Raw genomic sequence first — 25380 nt, 5'->3', positions numbered from 1 at the left:
GGCTTTTTAAGGAATTTTTTCTGAACGTGTGGTGCTGTCTATCTGGGAGAATTGAGTTTAATGTTCGGGTGGAAGCGGCTACCTGTGACGTGTACGCAATAAGTTTCCGTCGCTGAGTGCTGACTCCTTCTTCTAATTGCCCTTTTATTAGACACCAGTGGGATCACCTGACTATAGCTGGGAAGGGTGGGATCTACAACAAGGAGCTGGTCACTGCTCCTGTTTAACTATAACAAACAAGGGAAAGTTGTGCTCACCACTAATTTTTAAAAACATTAGGCGGGGATGCAATGAGGCTGTGACCACAAAATACATATAGACAAATGCAAGAGGTAAAACTTAGTCCCTTTGTAAAATGTATAATTAAGCAATTGAATTCTTAATGAATCAGATGAAAATTGAGCATAGGACTGGCCAGATATGGGATGACTTTGACGTAGTTAGCCAGCTTAAATATATTGCAATATATGGACAAACAATCCCTGTTTTGTTTAAAGGGTAAGGCATTTTTCAGTAGCAGTATGCACAAAATGTCTCTGTCTTAAATATATTGATAATGGGTTGAGTGCAGAGGATCTCTTGTATTTGTCTATATATATATATATATATATAGCTATCTATCTATATATATATGTATATATATATATCTATCTATGTCGTTTTTTTTTATATATGATGGTTTAGAAATTGTTAATATTACTAGGTATTACTAAAGGTCATACTTATTAGTCATATGTTCAAATGACTAATAGAGTGAATCCCACTTAAGTGTTGATGTATGACAAATTAATTGCTTTATGCACAATTTTAGCTGATGAAGATGTTATAAAAATTAATGCCAGTCAATGAAACTTGGATGCTTGAATGCTTAGTGCAAGTGTCATTATGTTCTAATGTATAACAGACAACATATACCAGAGCAACAAAGCCTGTTGTTTCAGGCACGCATGGATAGAAGTGTACAATGGAGTTGTAATGTACAAACTAATTAATGAAAAGGCATTCAAGACAGTGCAAAGGCATTGTAGTTAAAAATAGACACACTTATCAAAATAAATACATTCTGAAATAGAATTTAATTAAAATTAAGTAATTCAATTTTTTATAGTATATTAAATCCAGTAAAATATAATGCTGGTTACTTTTAAACTTCAAAATGAATGGTTAACATTCAAACTTAAAGTGGTGGTTTACTTTAAATTAACTTTTAGTATGATGTAGATGTTGATATTCTTACATAAATTGCATCTTTATTTGTATAGTGTATATATATATATATATATATATATACATATAGATATACATATAGAACAGGACAGCACCTATCTTCAAAAAAAGCCCCTGCCCCTGTGCCCGGAGTAAAGAACATATACAAAAAGAACAAAAAACCAGCACCAGGGGTCTTGTAATGAAAAAACTTGTATTGTTACATGGTATATAAAACAGACGTTTCGGACCTTTATCATATATATATATATATATATATATATATATATATATATATAGATATATATAGATATAGATATATATAGATATATATAATATATATATATATATATAGTGACCCCCATCTGAAAGCAATAATGAAGGCCAATTGCAAAGCTGCTAGGAATAGGACATTTTATAACACAATTAAGAGGTTATTTATCAAAGGTTGAATTTTAGAGGTAAGTTTTTTTAGACAAACAACCCTGCACTGTTTGAAGTAAGAGACTGGAATAAATAGGAGAGGGCCTGAATAGAAAGATGAGTAATAAAAAGTAACAATAACGAAACATTTTCCTTTCAGAGCATCTTTTTTTTTTATAGATATACATATAGAACAGGACAGCACCTATCTTCAAAAAAAGCCCCTGCCCCTGTGCCCGGAGTAAAGAACATATACAAAAAGAACAAAAAACCAGCACCAGGGGTCTTGTAATGAAAAAACTTGTATTGTTACATGGTATATAAAACAGACGTTTCGGACCTTTATCATATATATATATATATATATATATATATATATATATATATATATATATATATATATATATATATATATATATATATCTATATATATATATATATATATATATATATATATATATAGATATAGATATAGATATATATAGATATATATAATATATATATAGTGACCCCCATCTGAAAGCAATAATGAAGGCCAATTGCAAAGCTGCTAGGAATAGGACATTCTATAACACAATTAAGAGGTTATTTATCAAAGGTTGAATTTTAGAGGTATGTAAGTTTTTTTAGACAAACAACCCTGCACTGTTTGAAGTAAGAGACTGGAATAAATAGGAGAGGGCCTGAATAGAAAGATGAGTAATAAAAAGTAACAATAACGAAACATTTTCCTTTCAGAGCATCTTTTTTTTTTAGCTGGGGTCAGTGACCCCCATTTGAAAACTTGAAAGAGTCAGAAAAATAAGTCAAATATTGCAAAACTGTAAAAAAAATGGCCAATTGAAAAGTTGTTTAGCATTCTATAAAATACTAAACGTTAACTTAAAGGAGAACCACCCATTTAAAGGGAACCTGTGACCCCAAGAAATAATTCCAAATTCGATTTTATGATGTTAATCACACAACAGAAATTTAATGAGGCACCTGAGGGGAAATATGAGCGTGCAGTGACATTTAGGTAATGCACAATGGAAAGTGAAAGTAATTGCCTGCCCTGCCTTGGGTATAGAGGAGGGGCAAACACTATTTGATTGTCAACTGAGACTTTTAAATGAGTTTATAACCGTTATTAGTATTTTAATAAAAAAAATTGTGGGTTTCATATTTAATTTGAAATGGAATTTTATTATACAGCTTTTTATGTCTAGGTGATAATAAGTCCCCTTTAATGTTGATGTTATCTTGTTCCCTTGCCAGCATGGAGGGCTTTTTCCAGTTTGAGCATGTAGAACAAATGAAAAAGTTAACCTACCCTTCTATAAGATAGTGTACCTATATACTGGAGGGGGGATATATTTTTTTCCTTGGTTTTCCATAAAGGAAGTTTCTCTCATAAGGAGGTATCTCTCTTCTATGTTATTTCTTTAAAAACTTTATATGTGAAGAACCACTTACTCCCAAGACTCCTTGTGAGAGTGAATAGTTGTAATTCAGCCTCAAGACCCTTACCCAAGTATATCTGCAAGTGCCCTGCTGAGTTTAGGAATTACATGTAGCAGTGCTCTTATTTTAAGTGCATACCCCCAGGTATCTATAGTGCCACATGTTCTGCATATTTGAACTGCTGTGTGTCTTTTCTTTATTCTTAATATAAAGATTAAACTGTAAATATCTGGAATGATCCAAGGGAGAACAAGAACATACCTGATTCTCAGGGAAATTGTCTTCAAATTCATTGGGGGAGGATTCTTCGCAAACAGCCATACTTCTCACAAGTTTACCTTTAGCTCCTGACTAAACAACACAGAAAGGAAAATAAATCTATGACATTACACCAGTGGACAACCAATGATACAAGAACACAACACAGCAAAAAACTGAACAAAGAACCAAATGAGATAGATCAATATATAATTTACATTTTGGGTCAAACTGTAAATGATGTCCTTAAAAAACAGTATATTCCAATATCAGAATGTGCTGCTCACAATGCATGCTATTTTGATTGGCTCTCCAGGCCCCCCCCCCCACCTGAGGGAACCCAATGTAAACAAAGCCAGGCCAAGAAACTTTAAATTCAAAATTCCACCCCACCAGGTGACAGGAAGGGTGAGAGACATCTTAGTTTGACATCTGTGGTAATAAAGCTTTTGGATTGGGTAATAAGATATAAGATTTTGGAATATCTACTGTGATTTGGGCCAGCATAGTTTTATGTACAGTAGATCTTGCTTCTCTAAAGAGGTGTTTTTTAATTATATGCATTTTAGTAGAAATAACCTAAATGCTAGTTATACATGAAATGGTGTAGTGTGTTGGGGGTCTTCTTAAAGGAAAACTATACCCCCAAACTATGTAGGTCTCTATAAAAAGATATTGCATAAAGCAGCTCATATGTAAAACCCTGCTTCTTGTAAACAAACCATTTTCATAATAATATACTTTTCTAGTAGTATGTGCCATTGGGTAATCATAAATAGAAAATTGCCATTTTAAAAAATAACGGCTGCCCCCTGGGATCGTACTGTGCACACAAACAAATCTGTTGCTTAAGTATTCATTGTAGGGGTATAGTTTTCCTTTAATTGAGAAGAATTTAGAGAAAATATCATTCTGCTTCTTTATAGATCACCTTAAGTATGCAGTGCAGATTTTGTACCAGCCCTTTTCGCCTTCCAAATACTTTTTTCAGTTCAATTGTTGTCATATTGTTCACCAGAAATAAATACTTTATTCGTTTAATTTCTATTTTTTAATTTTTAAAATTTTTCCAAAAATGTTTACTGTTCCTGTCACTGATATTTCAGTCTGGCAGCTCAGTAATCCAGGTTCTGAATTGCTATATTTAATTGATACATTTCTCAGATGCATCTGTGGAATATTAGCAACTATTGTATCAATTCTAGCAGCTGCATTTGACTCATGGATTCTGCTCAGCAGAGCTAAAGATAAAACATGTATCAAGTAATGAATCCTTTTTGAATAAATTGAGAGTGGAGTCTGCGACCCCCCCCCCTTTCCTAGAAAGACATAAGAAGATGCACCTTTAAACCTCAATATTGGAAAAAAACATTTGCAAATACATAATAGAATGGAACCGAAAGTCTTTATTTCTGGTGAACTATGTGAAACCACCTGCCCTGAAAAAATGTTGGAAGGGGAACAACCCCATAAGAAAAGCTTAAAAAAGTGTAGAGATATGCAACTAAACTGGTAAAGCAATAGACATGTAAACTATGATAAAAGACTCTCAAGGCTGGTGTTTGGAGAGGGTATATTGTGGCCCATGAGAGGGGCGATCCTGGCCCCTCTGCTGCCTGAGGCAGCTTTCTGTTTCTGCTGCCCCCCCCCATCCTACCATTCAGCTTTTAAATAAAGGGAAACAGTTCTGAGCTAACTTACTACTGAAGTTTTAAAGGAATTGTTCAGTACAAAAAAAGCTGTGCAAAATAAAAAATGTTTTCAATTAATTAGGCGAAAATGTAATCTATAAAGGCTGAAGTGACTGGATGTCTAACATAATAGCCAGAACACTACTTTCTACTTTGCAGCTCTCTTGGTTTCCACTGATTGGTTACCACTGATTGGTCAGTGACTTGAGGGAGGCCACATGTGTCATAACTGTTTGCTTTTGAATCTGACCGGCAAGCTGAAGATCAATTGCAAACTCACTCAACAGTTATGTCCCATGTGGCCCCCCTTAAAGTTGCTGACTAACTCAAAGTTAGAGAGCTGAAAAGCAGGAAGTTGGGGTATGTTCTGTTATGTTAGACATCCAGACACTCCAACCTTTATAGATTATATTTTTGGCTAACTAACTATATTAGCAACATTTTTAATTTTGCACAACCTATCTATTTACCCAGTCTTTATTGAACTGTTCCTTCAAGTACAGTTACAAGTACAACGTAGATCCTTTACAGATGTAAAGTTGCCAGAGGTGCATAGACCAGCCAGACTTCCCACACAATGCTCTCTGAATGAACATTAAGATGAGTGATATTAAGACTTACTAAGAAAGAAATGAGTGAAATAAATATTTTACCTTGGGTCTCCTATTGTGTTGGTTCTGTATCTGTAGAGGTAAAACAGGTTAAAGAATTGTTAAAAAAAAAAGGAACTACGGACATAATTGTTTTTGTGTTACTCAGTAACAGTGTGATTTAAATACAAATATGTATGTTATATTTTGTATGAAAAGTATGATTGCTCCAAATGATCATATTGTTTGGACCATAGTGAAATGTGGGTAAACACAGAAGAGCAATTCTAATGAATGAATGAACGAATGAATTGGAATTTAGGAATTATTTCACAAACAGATTACAAATTGGAAAAAGTCAAATTATTACAAATCTGCAATTTAATTCAATGATTTCATTCCCATTAGTAAAATAATGTAGCTATGGTACATTTAATGGAAATGAATGCATTATGACAATACTATAAGATTGAGCCATGTGTGTTAACTGGATTTCTGTTTTAGTTTAACATACCTTCTCATCTTTTTCTGATTCTTGATTAATGATGCTCTTTCCTGTAGTTGTTGTAGAGGTCTGTTGTTCTAGGCTCAATTTATCTTGCTCAGACATTGTACTAAATGGTATTAATTTAAAAAAAAGAAAGGTTGATGACCTGCAACAACAAATTAAATACATGTGTAGCTAAAGTACATTTTTATATAAAAAAAAGTAACCTGCGTTTAGACTACTTCCTTGTAGACTGAATGCAGAGAAAATGTAAAAAAAATAAATAATTGTCTGCTGTCTGGCTGCATACTTATATACACAAGACTTCAAAATAAACTTTGATTTGAATTCAAAATAAACATGAACTCTAAATTCAGTAATAAAGATTTTAGGTTATTTCTAGCCATCAAATTGACAGCTCCATTATTGAAAGCATAAGCTTTATACTAAACCCCTTTTTTATTTTTTATTTTGCCTGGACTGCAGGATGTGCTTGGCAGGTAGTGAAAATGAAAATGTCTCTAAGCACAACATTATTCCGTTTCAGTTATGGAAAGCAAAGGGTATGTATTGGTATGTAAAGAAACTGTAAGTGTGAAAAAGCATATAACATATTTTCTCTTGATATATCATTTTTGGTAATACATATGTTTTATTAAAAATTAACAAAATGTACTCACAATACTTATAATATTGTTATATTTTTACTTGACAAAGTTATTTTCAGTTTGTTGAAATGTTAGACTTAGAAATAGACTAAGACAAAGTTATATTTATTATAAAATCTTTAAAAATTATCATTGTATAAGAATCTATTACCAGATGCAGAATTATAGCATCAGCTAAAATTAGTCATATATCAACACTTAAGTGGGATTCACTCTTATTAGTCATTTGAACATATGACTAATACGTATGACCTTTAGTAATAGCTAGTAATATTAACAATTTCTAAACCATCATTGTGTATATATATATATATATATATATATATATATATATATATATATATATATATATATATATATATACACATATACACACATTATAGGCACATTTTGCATGTGAATATTATTAAAAGAAAGTAAATATTGATAAACTTACATTTGTACTTTAATAAAAGTAAAAATTTGTGAAAGCGTTATAGTAAACAATAACATTCATTGGAATTTTAATTTTATGTAAACAAATCCTGTACCTTTCTTGGCTCTTGATGGCTTTTTTGCTGTTTATAAAGCTCCTCGCTGGTAAAATCCAAACAAAAGATCAATTGCACTCTTCGTCCCATGTCCCCATCTACAGTTCAGTGTGCCATTCTACAGTTTGATTTTCCCAAAAGCTTGACAGCTGTTATCTAGAAACAAAGAGTAAATAATACAAATAATAAAAAATATAGTTCCATAAGAGAACGGACTGCATTTTAATGGAAAATAATAATGACCAGCTTCAAGCAAATCACATTCACAGCTTGATGTGGATTCACCTGTCTCAGACTGCCTGCTTTTCTCTAATGAAGGCTGCAACCGGCTGTTCAAGTCATACTAGCTCCTACGCAAAGAGCTAAAATTAACAATTGCATTATGCGCTGAAGATTACTCACTGCAATGTATTTTCTTTAATATAAAATTCAGACACTTACACTATATATATATTTCAAGCTGCTTACACACAATTATCTATATTAATGTTCTAAATTCTGAGTGCTGGGTTTATGAATTTAGCATATAGCAATTTACCATATAAGATCTGATTTGGAAATGCACAAATGCCTTAACCAACATTCCTCAATTTTTCAGTTAATGTTAAACAGTAGTCACTGTAAGACATGAAGGAAATAAATTGATACATTTGCACAAACATTTATAATTTATTTCTATAGATATAGAGATATCTATTTAGCTATCAAAACCAGATTTCATTAAGCAGATGCATATAACAAGTTCATTAAAAACTGCCTTCTAGTTAATAAATGAAGTAAAAAGATGATCATTACAGAAACTCTCTCTCTCTCTGTTCAGAAAGAGGTATTTTTTGAAAGAAAAAATATAACAGTGAGCTCCGCAATACCCTAAAACCCCACCCCACCCCCAAATATCTACACATGTAACAATAAACAACTGCACTGCAGCAGTATGTCAAACTAACAATTAGGGATGAGCAAACTTTTTCACCTGATACTGTTTCCTGGTGAAGTTTTCACCAGTAGCTAAACTTTTTGCAAATACACACATGAATATCACCATGTGTTTTGTTACACCTTAAAAAAACACATTAATTGGTGAAAAACATAATGTGTTTTATTGTGTTGATAAAATGTAGAAAAACACTGGTGCTGTCATTAGAACATGCATCTTGTCTTGCACAAAAAGAAAATGTGTTTTTTCTGCGCTGGAAAAAAACGCATGAAAAAAATGCTGACACTTTCCCATTGGTTCCAATACATTTGGAAACTGTGACAAATCAAGATAAAATTACACAGGTATGGAATCCGTTATCCAGAAAGCTCCAAATTAAGGAAAGACTGTCTCCCATAGACTCCATTTTTATAAAAATAATCCACATTTTTTAAAATGATTTCCTTTTTTCTCAGTAATGATAAAACAATATCATGTACTTTATTCAAACTAAGATATAATTAATCCTTATTGGAAGCAACACCAGCCTATTGGGTTTATTTAATGTTTACATAATTTTCTACTAGAATTAAGGAACGAAGATCCAAATTACGAAAAGATCCATTATCCGGAAAACTTTAGGTCCAGACCATTTTTAATAACCGGTCCCATACCTGTAGATCAGTGCCACAGGCTATGGGGAAAAAAACAAATAACATAACCTAGCACTATATTGTTAATATTCAGTGTGGTCACTAGGGTCTGTATGTATCTTGAACCATACAGATCTGTGTGTATCGTGAACGATAGAAAGTTCAGGTAAAGATTTTTACTGCGTTCTAAAGTGCTATAGGTTTTTTTTCAAAGTGTCTTTCTGTAAAGACATTAAAAAGCAGGGAGAGCACCCATAGTGTAATTCACCTTCATTTTTTAAAAGGTTCTAAAACTTATTGCAGTTACATAAGTCACACTTCTGCAAGTCCATTCAATGACCTTTTAACCCCTCCCCCATAAAGTCCATATGGGCACCAGTTTCAAAAGGCTGTTTATACTGCAAAAGTACAACATGTTCCTTTAAAGCGCAGGATCACTTTCAATCACTGAATAAATACATAAATAAACGTGCAGTATAATGCTTTTTTCAGAAAAAAAGAAAGCACTATACTGAAAGTGATCCTGCGCTTTAAAGGCAAATTTAGTACTTTTGCAGTATAAACAGTCTTTTTAACCTGGTGCCCATATGGACTTTATGTGGGAGGGGATACAAGATCATTGAATGGACTTGCAAAAGAAATGTGAAGTGTAACAATAGCAACTCAGGCAACATAAGGACATGACTAGCAGGAAAAGGAAATCCACCTGAAAAAGCTGTCCTCAGTGAAACGTGTCATGTGCGACATTACTTTCGGTCAAAGCAGTTAGTGGATTTACAGGTGGAAAACATGGGAGAGGGAGATGCCGGCAGAACCCATCTCTTTGTATTGCAAAGGTTCCCCTCTAAAATCTGCACCATAACACTGGAAAAAGTGATTTTTGATATGTGCTCAGAAGTGTGACTTATGTGAGTGCAATTAGTTTTAAAACCTTTTTAAAAAATAAAGGCAAATTACACTATGAGTGCTGTCCCTGCTTTTTTCTTTTTTTTACAGAAAAAGAAATAGACTGGAGTTGATAGTGACATGCTGTTTTGAAATTAGGAACCTTGTAAATTGCTAATCCCACCAGAAAGAGAAGCCACCATTGCACCTTGCTTTAACTCATTCTGCATTTTGAGGAAAGCACTATAAGCAACTTGTAGTGCTTGAATTGGCGTGAAAAGGCATTTATAGGCCACACCCATTGTTGTAATAATCCTCACCCACTTTAAAGTAAAGCCATTTTGCTATTTACATTTTGATATTTCTTCTAATTAACAGTTTGATGTCTAGTATGCATAGATTTACCTAAGTATGTTGACCGTAGGGACCCTACAATGAAAATTGTGCATAACTTTTCTTGGCTATAAATTCACTGCCTCAAAACACAGCACCTTGCCTGTGTATTGTGCGTCGTAACCAGAGCCGGGCCAACCCGGCCAGGCGCCCTAGGCAACCTGGCTGGCCACGGCGCCGGCTGATAGAGCGTTCTGCACTCGTGCGCGCATGCGCATTCACTCACCAAAACTCCAGCGCCGGAGAGACACAGAAACTGTGCTTGTGCGCGCATGCGCAGAAGCACAATTAGGCACAGAATTTACAGCAGCGGCCGGGGAGAGATGGGAACGAACATGGGGTAGGCAACAGAGCAGGTACGTTCCTGGCGCCCCCCAGCTTTGCGCCCTAGGAACATGCCTACTCTGCCTTCCCCTAGTTCCGGCCCTGGTCGTAACACAGCACATCCCCAGCATATTCAAACTCTTTAGGCTGAAAGATTCTCTTTCTTCCTTCTCCAAGAAAAAACAAAGCACCAGCTTTCTTTATCTGGGCCAGAAAAAGATCTAAACAGAAGACGCAAGCGGATACATTTCAATGACTGAGTTATTGGGCTAGAGGCTGTTTGAGGTCCTCCTGACTGTCTACATCTAGAAAACTCCTTGAAGATTAGGATGATTAATTGCTTGATTATTGTTATGGGACTCTCATTTAAGTAATCTAAACAGATTACTAGAAAGAATTACTTTATATTTTGGATATATGGCATCTAAAAGTGAGCACTGCACAAGGGTCTAATAGCATGTAGCAAATAATCAATAACATATGCAGAGTAACTCAGTTTATGCATGTATTAATGAAAAATCACCGCAATATCAAAAAATGTTAAAATTAAAGGAGCACACAGGAGCAAGTTCCACAGGAGTCCCAGGGGTTCTTCTCCTCCTGAGGAGGGAGTGTCTGACATGAGGTATGCAGACAGGTAAAAGACACTGTCTTGTGGTATGTTATGGTGCAATGAGTTTATATCTGATATCTGGTGATTTTGCATTAATAAATGTCTGAAGTGAGTTACCCTGCATATGTTATTGATTATTCACTGGATATAATTGAATGTACACTCTTTCAGGAAGTCATGTCTACTTGAATTGGACAGAAAAAAATGTGGAAGCCAGCATTTTATGGTCCTCATAATCAAAATCGAAAAGAGGATTTTTCGAGTTGAAGTACTTTATGCAAACATGAAAGACAACGCTATCTTAAGTGCCTCAACTTTAGAGAGATGGGACAGTCAAATGTATATATTATAGGGAGACCAAAAAATCCGCTACTTAGCTGCTCCCTATTTCCTAGTCTCTCTCATGTTTATGTTTTTTCTAACAATTCTTTAGGAGGAACTGAGGGCTAACTGAGGACATCCAAAATGACCTTGGTGTCCACAATAACACAATCAAGAAGAGATAAAACTGTCTCAAGGTAGAAGGTGCAGTGTTCAAAATGTTAAAAGCACATTTGACCAGGGTAATGGCCAACTCCTGGTCAACAGTTGCAGGCATTTGCTGGTACAGTGGACCAGTTTTGTAAGTATATTGGGGTTACAGCAAGTTTTTCAATAGATGTAATACTTTTCAGTTAGATTTACCTCAGTTTCTGGTTTGTGGGGTTTGATTAGTTGCACCTGAACAGACTGTATAACTAGAACTCCTGGACTCCAGGGGACTCTAACCAAAATTATTATGTTACTATGTTATGTTAATTACTATTACTAAACAGGAGTTTGAATACATATTCTACTTTGTTTTCCCTGTTTTTTGTGCACCATAACTGGGATAATAGGTGTTAGCATTATTGAAGATCTAAATCACTCACAGACTCAGTTTGCATATGTATACATATTTAGAAAAATAATTCCAAATTGGAGAGCAAATTGCCAATTTAGAAGCTCAAATCTGAGATCTAGAAAAATTTGCAATGTGATTGATTGATAATCTTGAGAGACTCATGCACCCAGGACCTACTTGGGCAGATGGGGGGTGGAAAACTGCTGCAGGTTGGCGCTTGCTGTAGTAAAGAAGGTTTTTCTTGGGGTTCTTCTTGGTGTTTTTCTATAGCTTTGATGGATTGCATATCATTGGAAGGGATCTGATGTGCTAGGGTAAAGAATGGCTAAGAAGCTGGAGGAGTGTTTAAATTAAGCAGGGGGAGTTAGAACACTATAGGGAAGTTAGTGTAAATAGGGCTGTGGTTTGGAACGGGATCACATAGTACAGTGTTAAAAAGGTCCTGCTGTTACAATTAAATATGTAACTATAGATCTCTTCAATAAAAAATATAACTGACCAAAAATTCTGCTTGCAAATACACAGAACCAAAATCAAGGATATGCACTAAAGAAATTACCAAGCATAGCACTGGATAGTGACCGACGAATGCCCTGTGGGTAGAGATATCAGTAAAGTAGGTTAGTAAGAAAATTATCATTGGTATATAATACAAACCTCCAAGTATAGGAGAGTAGAATGAAGCATAACTACTGTTACAAATAGAAGAAGGTTTAAGAAGGCATATAGTAACACTGTAAAATATATATTATTTTGAAAGAAAAAATGCACATGTTCTTCAATTTCAACCTGTTTGCTTAAATAAGACCTGCCTAACTGATCCAGTTGATCCAAATTAAAAAAAAAACATAATGACAAAATCATTTGAAAAAACATAAGCCCATTTTGCTCTAAATGAAACTTGCCTAACTGCTAGTTAAAAATACATACAATTTAAATCAATATTTAAAGCTAGGAAAAACCTAGTTGAAAACCGCTTTATATCTTGGCCCTAGAATATGTACCTATCCCCAATTATGGAAAGGGATAGGAACAACTGAACAAATACATTAGAAATAGAAAAACATACAGAAAGTGGATACCTTGTACTGAGTCTTTTCAAGGGGAATTCTCTTTTCAAATAATTAATTGGGTGGTATGTATTTTTGTACACTTTGTGCTTTTTGTTCTATTGCTTATGAATTACAATATCCACAGAGATTTGTAATGCACAATGAGAATAGTGATTTGAGATGAAAAAACCAAACTGCTTCAATCATATCAGATCCAGAGAAAGGGGGGAAAAAAAGTCTTTCCAAAATTATTTCCTGAACCAAGATGGTAATCAGAGCAGTCCCTGGATCAACATTTTACGAAAAGGTTTTCCAGTAAATATTAAATATTAATATTATAGAATATTAAATATTGTAGAGATGCCCTATACTGACAAAGTTTTCACATCTAAATGTTAAGGTCTTAATTATTCCCCTACATAGTTGCCTTTACAACATAATCTCAAATATGATCATTATTCCCCAAATGCTCTCAGACTGCAGTAATGGAGATAGAGGTGGAGATAAATTCAACATTTAAAGTTATTGCATTATCCAAAAAAGCATCTTTTATAGTAGATTCCTGAACTAAAATGCTGTCATTTAACATATTAATATCCCTTTTTTGGCTACCCTATTACTTCATTCAATGCTTGTATAATTGAAATCACTCATAAAAAAACACAACTACACTGTAAGTAAAAAAAATTTTTGTGTAAATGAAACCTGTCTAGACAAAGGTGAAGATCCTGTCTAAAGCCTTTTGATTTGCTTCAGAGGAGAAAAACAGTACCTGGATCAACTTGGTATAAAGAGCTAAAAAGCCATCCAACCCCTTCTTTAAGCTATCAGCCAGCCTTGTTGATTGCTGTTTTCAGCATATGTTTAGCATGTATCTGCTTTAAAAGAAGCTTTTGACCTCTCATAGGTTCATCCTTATTGCTCTTAAATTTCTGTTTAAATGGACTACATTGAGTTCTAATTTAAAATCATGTGTGACATGTTTTAGCTGAAAACCTAACATACCAATTTATGCAGTGATCTTAAGGTGCTAACATCTTTAACTCATGCTTGGTTTTTAGGAACAAACATTGCTTTATATATCCCCTCCTTAGGGGACTAAGCATTATGGGCATTACTACCAAGGATTTCTACTTGCATATTTGCTATATATTTTGAATGATTAAAGATCACTATATCCAGTCCTCAACAGTCTGTGACCATGACATTAAGTTTACAAAGTTGTTTCTATTAACAGTACTGATGATATGGTTGTTCCAGTCATAATCTGGGTAATTAAAATCCCACATTATTAAGATTTACAGCAAACTAGCAGCCCTTTTCTATTGTAAAACCACTATACCGCTAATCTAAGCAATTATACTTCCTGTAACATATATTGCATTTGTTCACTAAAAAAGTTCTGGCCCTTCCTGTCATAAAAGTTATGCCTATCCAAATCTCCAACCCAATTTTACCCTATTATAACCAGATTTTCATCTAACCATTCATTCTCCCCATGTCAAATTTCAAATCTCCTCAAGCCTTTTAGCCATCATCACTAAGGTACAGCATATCCCCAGTCCAGTTCTTTAAAATGCAGTTTCTTGAAATCATTTTTGAGGATTTTACCTCTAACTTTGTCATTGGTCACAAAGTGTACCAAGACCACTGGGTAACCTTGCACCAGACAAGCAATAAACAGTTCAGCATGTTCTTGCAACATATTACCGCATCAACATTTCCAATAAATTGGCCCCCTGTTAAAAAAAACCCTTCCTTTTGTACTAGAGTAGTTAAAAGCTGTCCTTCACAAAATCTTCTCCCCAAATGGTAAATCTTTTCAATCCAGGGATTGAAACCCAGCGAGTCCTGACAGTGCCACACAGATGATTGCCTACTGTTAAGATATGCATTCATGTGTTTGCTCTCATACAGATCCCATAGTAATCTGACACTGATACAGTGTCATGTAACATGATCTTTGTCTGCTATTGCAGAAGTGTTAATAAAGTAATGCCTTCTTGAAGCAAGAGAAGCATGGTGTCTGTGGGCAGTTTCTCCTCTATCTAAAGAAAGCTGCAGGCTCACGTGAAATTGAGGTACCCGTCACTCAAAAAAAACTATTTCAAATCCTATTTTATCACGTTAGTCAAGCAAAATGAACTTTAATTACTCTATATAAATTGTTTAAATCTTGTTTCCTTCCAGCTGGGAATTCACAATTATAGCAAGCAGGCAGGAGTCATTTTGCGGACACTTATTAAGGCAAGCCTTGCATCATCTCAAAATCTTGTTTGTGCACCAGAATGGGGGACCTGATGTCCATCAATCAATTACACAATCAAATGTTGAATAGAGCTGGGGGAATATGGGGAGAGTAGTGGCATCTAGTAAGTGCTGAATGGAAAGTGAAACTAATTGCTTGTCCCGCTCCAATGCCTAAGGCATAGAGGAGGGGCAAGCAATATATGATTGACAGCTATTTTTAAATGAGTTTACAACAGCTATGAATGATTTAATAAAAAAAAAAGAAGTTGGATTTCATGTATAATAGGAAAATGGTTTATTATACAGCTTTTTATGTCTAGGTGACAGGTCCCCTTTAAGCAGAATGGCAACACCTACTATATGAAGGAATCTCAGAACATATAATTTGTACATAGAAAGATACTTTACAAAGAGTGGTGGTTAACGGAGCATTTTCTAAGTAGGCCAGTGATGTTAATGGAATACCTCAGGGTCTGTCTTTTGTTTCCTTATTTGTTTATTAGTGACCTAAGGTTGGTATTATTAGAATTGTCTCTATATTTGCTGATGATGGTAGATCCAAATCTACATGCTCCATGCAGGATACTTCCACTTTGCAGAAAGGTTTAAGTACTGTCTTGTATAAAAAGGCCATTAAGTAACCAAAGGCACACCTCTAAAATACTCTACAAATAACACTGATTCAACTCTTCATAAGATAGATTTATCTTTCAGCCAGTTCTCTATCCAAGTACACATAGCATGTTCAAGTCCAATATTCCTTAATTTAATTAGCTATCTTTTGTTGTAGGATAGTGACTATGCATTCTGCCAGTTGGTCGATGAGAACAGGGAAAAAAAGCAGAGATTCAGAACCATTATATTTTTTCTGTTTATATAACTGAGGAACCAGCTAATGAAGGTTTCCTAATGAACCCAGTAAACAAAGCTCACAATCAGAGCACTTCCGGCATTATTCAAGTACATATACTGCTGAATCCAAAATGGGTGAACATGTCGACTCCAGACTGTAAAACTATGCTAAACTTAGCAGCTTTTAAGCTTTTACGTGTCTAAAAATTTGCATTTCACAGCATCAGACATATCCTTACATACCAATATACACATCCTTAATATGAACACAGGGGGCACATTTACTAAGCTCGAGTGAACAATTCGAATGAAAAAAACGTAGAATTTCGAAGTATTTTTTTGGGCACTTCGACCATCGAATAGGCTACTACGACCTTCGACTTCGATTCGAACGATTCGAACTAAAAATTGTTCTACTATTCGACCATTCGATAGTCGAAGTACTGTCACTTTAAAAAATTCTTCGACTACATACTTCGGCAGTTTAAACCTACCGAGGTACAATGTTAGCCTATGGGGACCTTCCCCAGCACTTTTTTTGATTGAAGAAAAATCCTTCGATCGATCTCTTAAAATCGTTCGAATCGAACGATTTTTAATTTGATCGATCAATCGAAGGAGTTGTGCTAAATCCTTCGAATTCGATATTCGAATTCGAAGGATTTAACTTCGAGGGTTGAATTCGAGGGTTTATTAACCCTCGAAATTCGACCCTTGATAAATGTGCCTCCCGTGGTCTTTTCAATAGTTTGAAAAGTAGGATGCATAAGATTGCCAAAGTATGTGCCATGTAGAGACCACAATATGAAAATAATGCATACAAATGTTCATAACTAACAATCTGACAAATAAGCACTCTGTCTGCATATTATTTATGATATTGTAAGGATCCCTGGCAGCATGGTTTAATAATAAACCATATATTATGAACTCCAATGGTTTTTCTGAGCAGTTTTACTCCCAGTATGCATATTATTACTAGAGATGGCGCGAACTGTTCGCCGGCGAACTTGTTCGCGCGAACATTGGGTGTTCGCGCTCGCCGGAAGTTCGCGAACGTCGCGCGACGTTCGCCATTTTGGGTTCGCCATTGTTGGCGCTTTTTTTTGCCCTCTCACCCCAGACCAGCAGGTACATGGCAGCCAATCAGGAAGCTCTCCCCTGGACCACTCCCCTTCCCTATAAAAACCGAAGCCCTGCAGCGTTTTTTTCACTCTGCCTGTGTGTGCTGAAGAGATAGTGTAGGGAGAGAGCTGCTGCCTGTTAGTGATTTCAGGGACAGTTGAAAGTTTGCTGGCTAGTAATCGTTTTGATACTGCTCTGTTATTGGAGGGACAGAAGTCTGCAGGGGTTTGAGGGACATTTAAGCTTAGGTAGCTTTGCTGGCTAGTAATCTACCTTCTACTGCAGTGCTCTGTATGTAGCTGCAGTGGGCAGCTGTCCTGCTTCTGATCTCATCTGCTGACTGCTGCAATAACAGTAGTCCTTGTAAGGACTGCTTTTATTTATTTTTTTGTTGTTTTACTACTACTACTACTACTACTATAAGAGCCCAGTGCTATTAGTCTAGCAGTGTTGGGGAGTGGGACTGGTGTGCTAATCTGCTGCTCCTAGTAGTTCAGCAGCACCAACTTTAATTTTTTTTTTTAATATTCATTTTTTTTTATTTTACTTTTTTTTATTTTACTACCGCTGTAGTAGTGTATAAGTTGACCTTTTAGGCATTATTTGCCCTGTAGGCATTTTTTGCCCAGTGTGTTATTCAACCAACTGCCATCTAGCTGTGTGACCTTGTTCACATTCTGTCTAAATATCCATAATATTACCGTCTCCAGAAAAAACACCGGAGTGACTTTTTTCAAGCAGCCATAATATATTTTACGTAATCCGTATCCATCGCTGTAGTAGTGTATAAGTTGACCTTGTAGGCATTGTTTGCCCAGTTTTTTTGGCCGCAGCCACTGAAGCACAGAGGCCAGAAAAAATATGCCATATAAATGCTGAAAATAGTCATTTTTTGCCATACGTTGACTCAACGTATATGGCAAAAAATTACTATTTTCAGCATTTATATGGCATATTTTTTCTGGCAACTGTGCTTCAGTGGCTGCGACCAAAAAAACTGGGCAAACAATGCCTACAAGGTCAACGTATGGCAAAAAATGACTATTTTCAGCATTTATATGGCATATTTTTTCTGGCAACTGTGCTTCAGTGGCTGCAACCAAAAAAACTGGGCAAACAATGTCTACAAGGTCAACGTATGGCGAAAAATTACTATTTTCAGCATTTATATGGCATATTTTTTCTGGCAACTGTGCTTCAGTGGCTGCGACCAAAAAAACTGGGCAAACAATGCCTACAAGGTCAACGTATGGCGAAAAATTACTATTTTCAGCATTTATATGGCATATTTTTTCTGGCAACTGTGCTTCAGTGGCTGCGACCAAAAAAACTGGGCAAACAATGCCTACAAGGTCAACGTATGGCAAAAAATGACTATTTTCAGCATTTATATGGCATATTTTTTCTGGCAACTGTGCTTCAGTGGCTGCAACCAAAAAAACTGGGCAAACAATGTCTACAAGGTCAACGTATGGCAGTTGTTTAAAGAGAACAGTAGATTACTAGCCAGCAAAGCTACCTAAGCTAAAATGTCCCTCAAATCCCTGCAGACTTCTGTCCCTCCAATACAGAGCAGTATCAAGCAGATTACTAGCCAGCAAACTTACTATCATCTGTCCCTGAAATCACTAACAGCTCTCCCCCTACACTATCTCTTCCAAGCACACACAGGCAGATTTTTCAGATACATTTTTGCCCTTGATCCCCCTCTGGCATGCCACTGTCCAGGTCGTTGCACCCTTTAAACAACTTTAAAATCATTTTTCTGGCCAGAAATGTCTTTTTTAGATGTTAAAGTTCGCCTTCCCATTGAAGTCTATGGGGTTCGCGAACCGTTCGCGAACCGCTCGCACTTTTGCGCAAGTTCGCGAATATGTTCGCGAACTTTTTTTCCGACGTTCGCTACATCCCTAATTATTACTATACTGTGTGCCAAGTAGATATGTAGTGTACTGTATATACATTGTCATGTCTAAAATTCTGTCTGTTGCACCATTGCATATGTATTTAGTGTGCAAAAGTAAAGAAAGTAAAGACAACAACAGATATTTGGTTTACTTAGCATAGACAGTATGTACAGGGCCTTAATGGATAAACAGGATACACAGCAGATAAATGATAAATTCTGTAGTATACAATGGGATTCTTCCTTTAAAACACTTCCTTTTTTGGCGTTACTGTTCATTTAATTAGTAACTGGCATAAGGAGGATGGCTTTGGTGGCTTTTTAGAGAACTGAGACTTTTCCATCAGCTACAGAATTTTTGCCAGGGATGGGATGTTTCTTAGTGAGGGAGAACCAAACATTATTTCAGGGAGATCCAAATATCTTCTGTCCAGAAAGAAGAATTTCAAAGATTGCTGTGCCATCCATGCATGAGCAGAGTGAGGTCATCACATGCATCATTACTTTATATAGACTTCCTCGAATTTAGAATAGTTAAAGGAGGTAGTCTAGCAGTTGCCTAGCAACAAAGCTAATGCCACAAGTACATGCATCACTTTATACATTATACAGACATCCTCAAATAAAGTGAAGATAGAGGAAGCAGCTCAGTAGTTACTTAGCAACAAACTAACACCACTAGTACATCTCCAAATGTAGAAAATCTAATTAACATATTAACAAATTAATATTCTACAAATTACATACGGTTATATCATAAATGCATGATAACATAAAAATATCAAGACAAAGACATCAGAATTCTATAATTAATTATCATTTATATAACAAATTATCTATTTAAAAAATAGTATAAAAATACAATTGATTAAAAAAATGACAGTAAGTTCATAAATACATTCATTTTTTCTTTTATCAAAATTATTGATCAAATTTTGTTCAGTGAAGATGGTTGTTATTTTGTCTATGCCAATTATCTTTAAATCTGTCCAGTCTCCCTTATGCACTTCCTGAAAGTGTCTTGAGAAACCATAAGTTGTGTCACCTATAAAGAGCTTCAGCCCATTGGTCGTCCTGGAGATAAATATCACTGGTGATGTTTTCCATAACAATTAGTTTTTAAGTTAAAAAACAAAAGAACAAATCTGTTTGGTTGCAGATTGTATTGGTTAAAATGTATCTCCAACTTCTCTAAATCAATCCTATATAAGTTATTTTTTTTCTGGTGTATATGTTTTGCAATGCATATATACATCTTAAATAAGACATAACTAAGATAAATATCACTGGTGATGTTTTCCATAACAACCAGTTTTCAAGTTAAAAAACAAAAGAACAAATCAGTTTGGTTGCAGATTGTATTGGTTTAAATGTATCTCCTACTTGTCTAAACCAATCCTATATAAGTTAATTTTTTTCTGATGTATATATATTGCAATGTATATATACATCTTAAATAAGATACAACTCTTTTAGAAGTACATTTGAAACATCTCTCATGTTATCTTGAAAAGTGATTCTTTTTAGAGGAAATATACAGTATTTGCATGTGATGCACCTAGTTCTTTCGATATTAGATAAACCATAACCAGGCTGTGTAGAATTTACATCCATAATCTGTAAAAAAAAAAAAAAAAAGTGCTAACTTGCTAGTGGTCAGTAAATTATATAGATATTTTGGCTTTCTTAAAAAGACGTATGGTTTATTATTTAAACACATATGAAAGAGTGATGTATATTCCAATGCTTACCCCAAAAAATGTAATTTTTCTATACTGTGGATTGAATAATGAACAAAAAAATGCAGTTGTAACTTGCTTGTTAGAATCTTAAGGTTTCGTAAAGGGATAGTGGGGGTCATTTATCAACACTGGGCAAATTTGCCTGTGGGCAGTAACCCATCAAATTGTTGTATAGGTTCTATGCAGGATGCTGCCACTTTGCAGAGTTATTTGTCTAAGTTGGGAAACTGGGCAGCAAACTGGAAAATGAGGCTTAGGGGCACATTTACTATTGTTCGAATATCGAGGGTTAATTAACCCTCGATATTCTACCCTCGAAGTTAAATCCTTCGACTTTAAATATCGAAGTCGAAGGATTTAGCGCAATTCGTTCGATCAAATGATCTACGGAAAAATCGTTTGATCGAACGATTAAATCCTTCGAATTGAATGATTCGAAGGATTTTAATCCATCGATCGAACGATTTTCCTTCGATCCCAAATTACTTAGAAAGCCTACGGGGACCTTCCCCGTAGGCTAACATTGGTGCTCGGTAGGTTTTAGGTGGCAAAGTAGGTGGTCAAAGTTTTTTTTAAAGAGACAGTACTTCGACTATCGAATGGTCGAATAGTCGAACGATTTTTAGTTTGAATCGTTCGATTCGAAGTCGAAATCGTAGTCGAAGATCAAAGTAGCCAATTCGATGGTTGAAAAAGCCAAAAAAATACTTTGAAATTCAAAGTATTTTTTATTCTAATCGTTCACTCAAGCTAAGTACATGTGCCCCTTAATGTTGATAACATGTTATGCACTTTGGCAAAAATAATATAAATGCAAGTTATGCACTAAATGGCAGTGTGTTGGGCGTTTCCTTAATTGAGAAGGATCTAGGGGGTTTTGTCTATTTCCAGGCAGTTTCACTCTGTGGGCACTAAAGCAAGTACAAAAAGCAGCATAAAATAAAGGGATGAAAACACAATTTTGCCTCTTTATAGGTCTCTGATAAGGCCTCACTTGGGTTATGCAGTGCAGTCTTTATGAGGGATATAAATGAGATGGAGAGCATGCACAGACATGTAACCAAACTGGAACTTATAGGATGGAATACTTAAATTATGATTGTAGACTGTCAGGGTTTGTGTTATTTTCTCTGGAAAAAAGGCACTTGCAAAGGGACATGACTACACTTTACAAGTACATTAGAGGACATTATAGCACTGGCCTAGCCTTTAGACTAGAGGAAAAGAACTTTCATTTGAAGCAGCGTATGTGGTTCTTCCCAGTGAGGACAGTGAGGTTGTGGAATGCCCTGCCGGGTAATTTTGTGACGGCTGATTCTGTTAATGCTTTTAAAGGAGAAACAAACCCTTGCTACTAAAATACCCTACCACCCTACCCTACATAGACCCCCGTCCCTGCTCCAACCCAGCCAAGGTGGTACTTTTGCTAAATGCCCCTAACTCTTTACTTCTATACCCCTCTGTGTAGATTCTGTCCAGCGGAGTTCACGGGCACCATCTTTAGCCGCTTCAGAAATCTTGGTGTCTTCTTCCAACACTTTGGCAATTTCCGTTACTTTCGGCGCATGCACAGTTGTCGCGAAACAGAAAGTTGCTCCTACTGCGCATTCACCAATACGGCACTTACTTCCCGAAGATTACCAAAGAGAAGAAGATGACTGCAGTGAACTCCAATGCCCTGAATCTGCACCGAGGGGTAAGAAAAGTGTTAGGGGCATTTAGCAAAGGTACCACCTAGGCTGGGGGGGAAGCAGGGAGGGGGGTCTATGTAGGGTAGGGGAGTAGGGGATTTTATTAGCATGGGTTTACTTCTCATTTTAGAGTGGCTTGTATGATTTCTTGGACAGACATTTTGTGATACTAAACTCTATAGTTAGTATAGAAATGGGGATATATCATTTATGTGAGGGTATGGAGGGGTGTGTGTGTGGATGCTGGGTTTTTATTTGGAAGGTTTGAACTTGATGGACTTTGTCTTTTTCCAACTTGATTTAACTTTGTAACTATGTAACTATGAATGGAGAAGTAGTTGCAGTAGATGTGGTCTTCTAAGATTTTGCAAAACCTTTTGATATAGTGCTGCATAAACATTTGCTTTTTTTAAATAAGGTCTGTTGATTTTAGTAATGCTGCTTCTACAAGTATAGAGAATGCAATGGTACACACTCATATATATTGTTCATACAGTAAGTGGCTTGGATGAGGGCGTTGTAAGCAGTGTATATGTGTTTGTCAATACACAAAATTCTGCAGGACAATGAAGTCCATCTAGGAAGTGGAAATGTTGCAGGGGGATCTCAGCAAGCTAGCAGTCTGGGCAGCTAAGTGGCAGATGAGACTGAATGTTGATAAATGTAAGGTTATGCACCTGGGATATGCCAGCCACATATATCTTTAATTGGTATATGCTACTATGCTACAACTGTCTATGAAGGTTTTCATTCATCCAGGTTATGGTATATCTAATAGAAGTAAATCTAAAGCAATTGTACTTGCTAAGTAATCATTAAAATAATCATTGAGTTGCATGACACATTGGTAATTCTATCAAAGGCTACATTAACGAGTAACCCACCGTCCATAATCAGCTTCTCAAATAAGTTGGTACAGAACACTGTCCTCATTAAGCAATTTGCCACGGTCAACTGCAGGCTGATGCTAGGCAACCCCCAAAAAGGTTTCTCACCTTGTCCATACCTTACCCATACTTTGCCCATAGCTTGCCCTTACCTCTGCGTCAATTTGCCTTTGCATCATTTTTTTTTACACCAATCTGGATAGTTACACTGCACCATCGTGATTGGATTATTTGAAGAGTTTATATGCCGAGGCTTTCCTGTACCAGTCAGTTGAACTGAAGAAGCTGCTCGGATGAGTAATGAAAAATCTTTAATGATTACTCAGCAAGTCCAGTTGTTTTAGATTGACTTCTACTAGATATGCTACAACTGCTCTTTCAATATAAAAAGAGGCTCCTATTTTCTTTAAAAAATGATTGACATTGTATCTGGTGAACTGGAAATGGTAACTACTACAATTATTTTGCAGTTTAGCCAAAAGGTATAATTTATAGGACATATGCATCAACAGGATTTGAGAGTATGACTAGTAGTAGCCTTAGGCCACCATTTACAGATTCGGCAGTCAGTCTATTATTTGTAAGAATGTAGGTGTTTCTACAGAGTATGTATATATGTTTATTTTTATTTATGTAGAGCTACTTTTGTACAGAGCACTGTACAACATAAAATTAATTAATAGAAGAAACAGGGGGTAATTGAAATAATAAATACAGATTAACAGGCAAGTGTCAAATAGACAAGAAGAAATAGGTTCCTGTCCAATAAATCTTACAGGGTGAATACTGACTGACTGATTTCCAAATTAGAAATCCAAGTAGGACTTTTGAGTGAATGATACGATGATCAGCCAGTCACTGATCGCCACATTATAACCCCACCCTGGATGACATAGCCACACTGCCAATATGCCACCAGCCCCACCTCTGATGTGTTCTGTCCTGCCCCCGACATCATCTGCCCAGACGCCTGAGCCATAAAAGGAGGCAACCCTAGGCATAAGGCCATAGTTTAGAGATTCAGTACTAATTTCAGAGACTATTATTGGTATGATTGTAGGTGTCTCTACAGAGTACAAAGAGACAGCTGCAGGATATAAGATTGTGGCTAGTAGAAACATTAGGCCACAGTTTATATTTTCAGCTTCCAATTCACAGACTGTTATTGGTTTCATACCATTAGTTTAATGCAGATATGTATACAGAGAGATTAGCACTGGAGAGAAGAGGGTGCATCTTCTAGGAGAGGAGGTTACTCTGTGATGTCAGCATTGGGCACTTAGATATCCCCACTTATCCAAGGCTCCTTCATCAATAATATATGGATATCCATCTTGCCAGTAGATAGCAGTGTCTACTTTTCAATGACTAGCCCACCTACAGGCATGCTCTGACAGGACACTGGCTGGGGGAAAGCCAGATGTTTCAGAGAGTACTGTGCATGTTTTTGCCAATGGTTGAGCCTTGACATCCAGAAATCCATTGGGTTAACATCATTGTGGATGTGTCAGGCACACCCACAGACACCATATAGTCAGCCACATTGTTGTTTATCTTCTGTTGGTGGTAACTTCAGCTACTGCTGCTGCTGCACGGTGGGGCCCAAATAAATTTCTACACACCTCCATCAGATCCCCACTACTTCTACCTGCATTGCTGCTGCTGCTGCTCAATTCAAGTGTCTGGATGTGTGGAGTTGTAACAGAGGTCTAGGAAGTGTTAGGCTGGGGGAAGGCTTGCAGCAGTTTAGAGCGCAAAAATCTCTTCAGTTGACCCAGTCTCCTCTATCCCTGGCTGGGCACAATTCAATGCTTAGAAAATTTGGCAGAGGCTTCCCTGTATGTGACATTACAGTCAAACGACGCAAGATGCTGCTGCTGGGAAAGATGCAGAAGGGCTGACATCACACAGA

At 36.0% G+C, this 25380-nt stretch overlaps 1 protein-coding gene across 5 annotated transcripts in view; it reads right to left on the bottom strand.

The window, feature by feature from the left end:
• LOC108719025 (cAMP-regulated phosphoprotein 21-like) overlaps window positions 1–25380 on the bottom strand; it is an 89149-nt gene that overhangs the window by 20541 nt on the left and 43228 nt on the right. For 2 of the 5 annotated variants that reach the window (XR_001936136.2, XM_041566152.1), the window contains exons 2-5: window positions 7297–7452; window positions 6126–6264; window positions 5675–5704; window positions 3334–3423 (exon numbers count right to left, since the gene is read on the bottom strand). Coding sequence is in view for 2 of the 5 variants with exons in the window: in XM_041566152.1 (XP_041422086.1) it covers window positions 3334–3423; window positions 5675–5704; window positions 6126–6221 (216 nt within the window). In the remaining 3 variants the exon portion in view is untranslated. The other 3 variants (XR_005961893.1, XR_005961894.1, XM_041566151.1) reach the window with 3 other exon arrangements.

This window comes from Xenopus laevis, chromosome 6L, assembly GCF_017654675.1.
Source record: "Xenopus laevis strain J_2021 chromosome 6L, Xenopus_laevis_v10.1, whole genome shotgun sequence".
NCBI lineage: Eukaryota > Metazoa > Chordata > Amphibia > Anura > Pipidae > Xenopus > Xenopus laevis.
The sequence above is the reverse complement of the archived record's forward strand: the minus strand, read 5'-3'. Positions and strand labels throughout refer to the sequence as shown.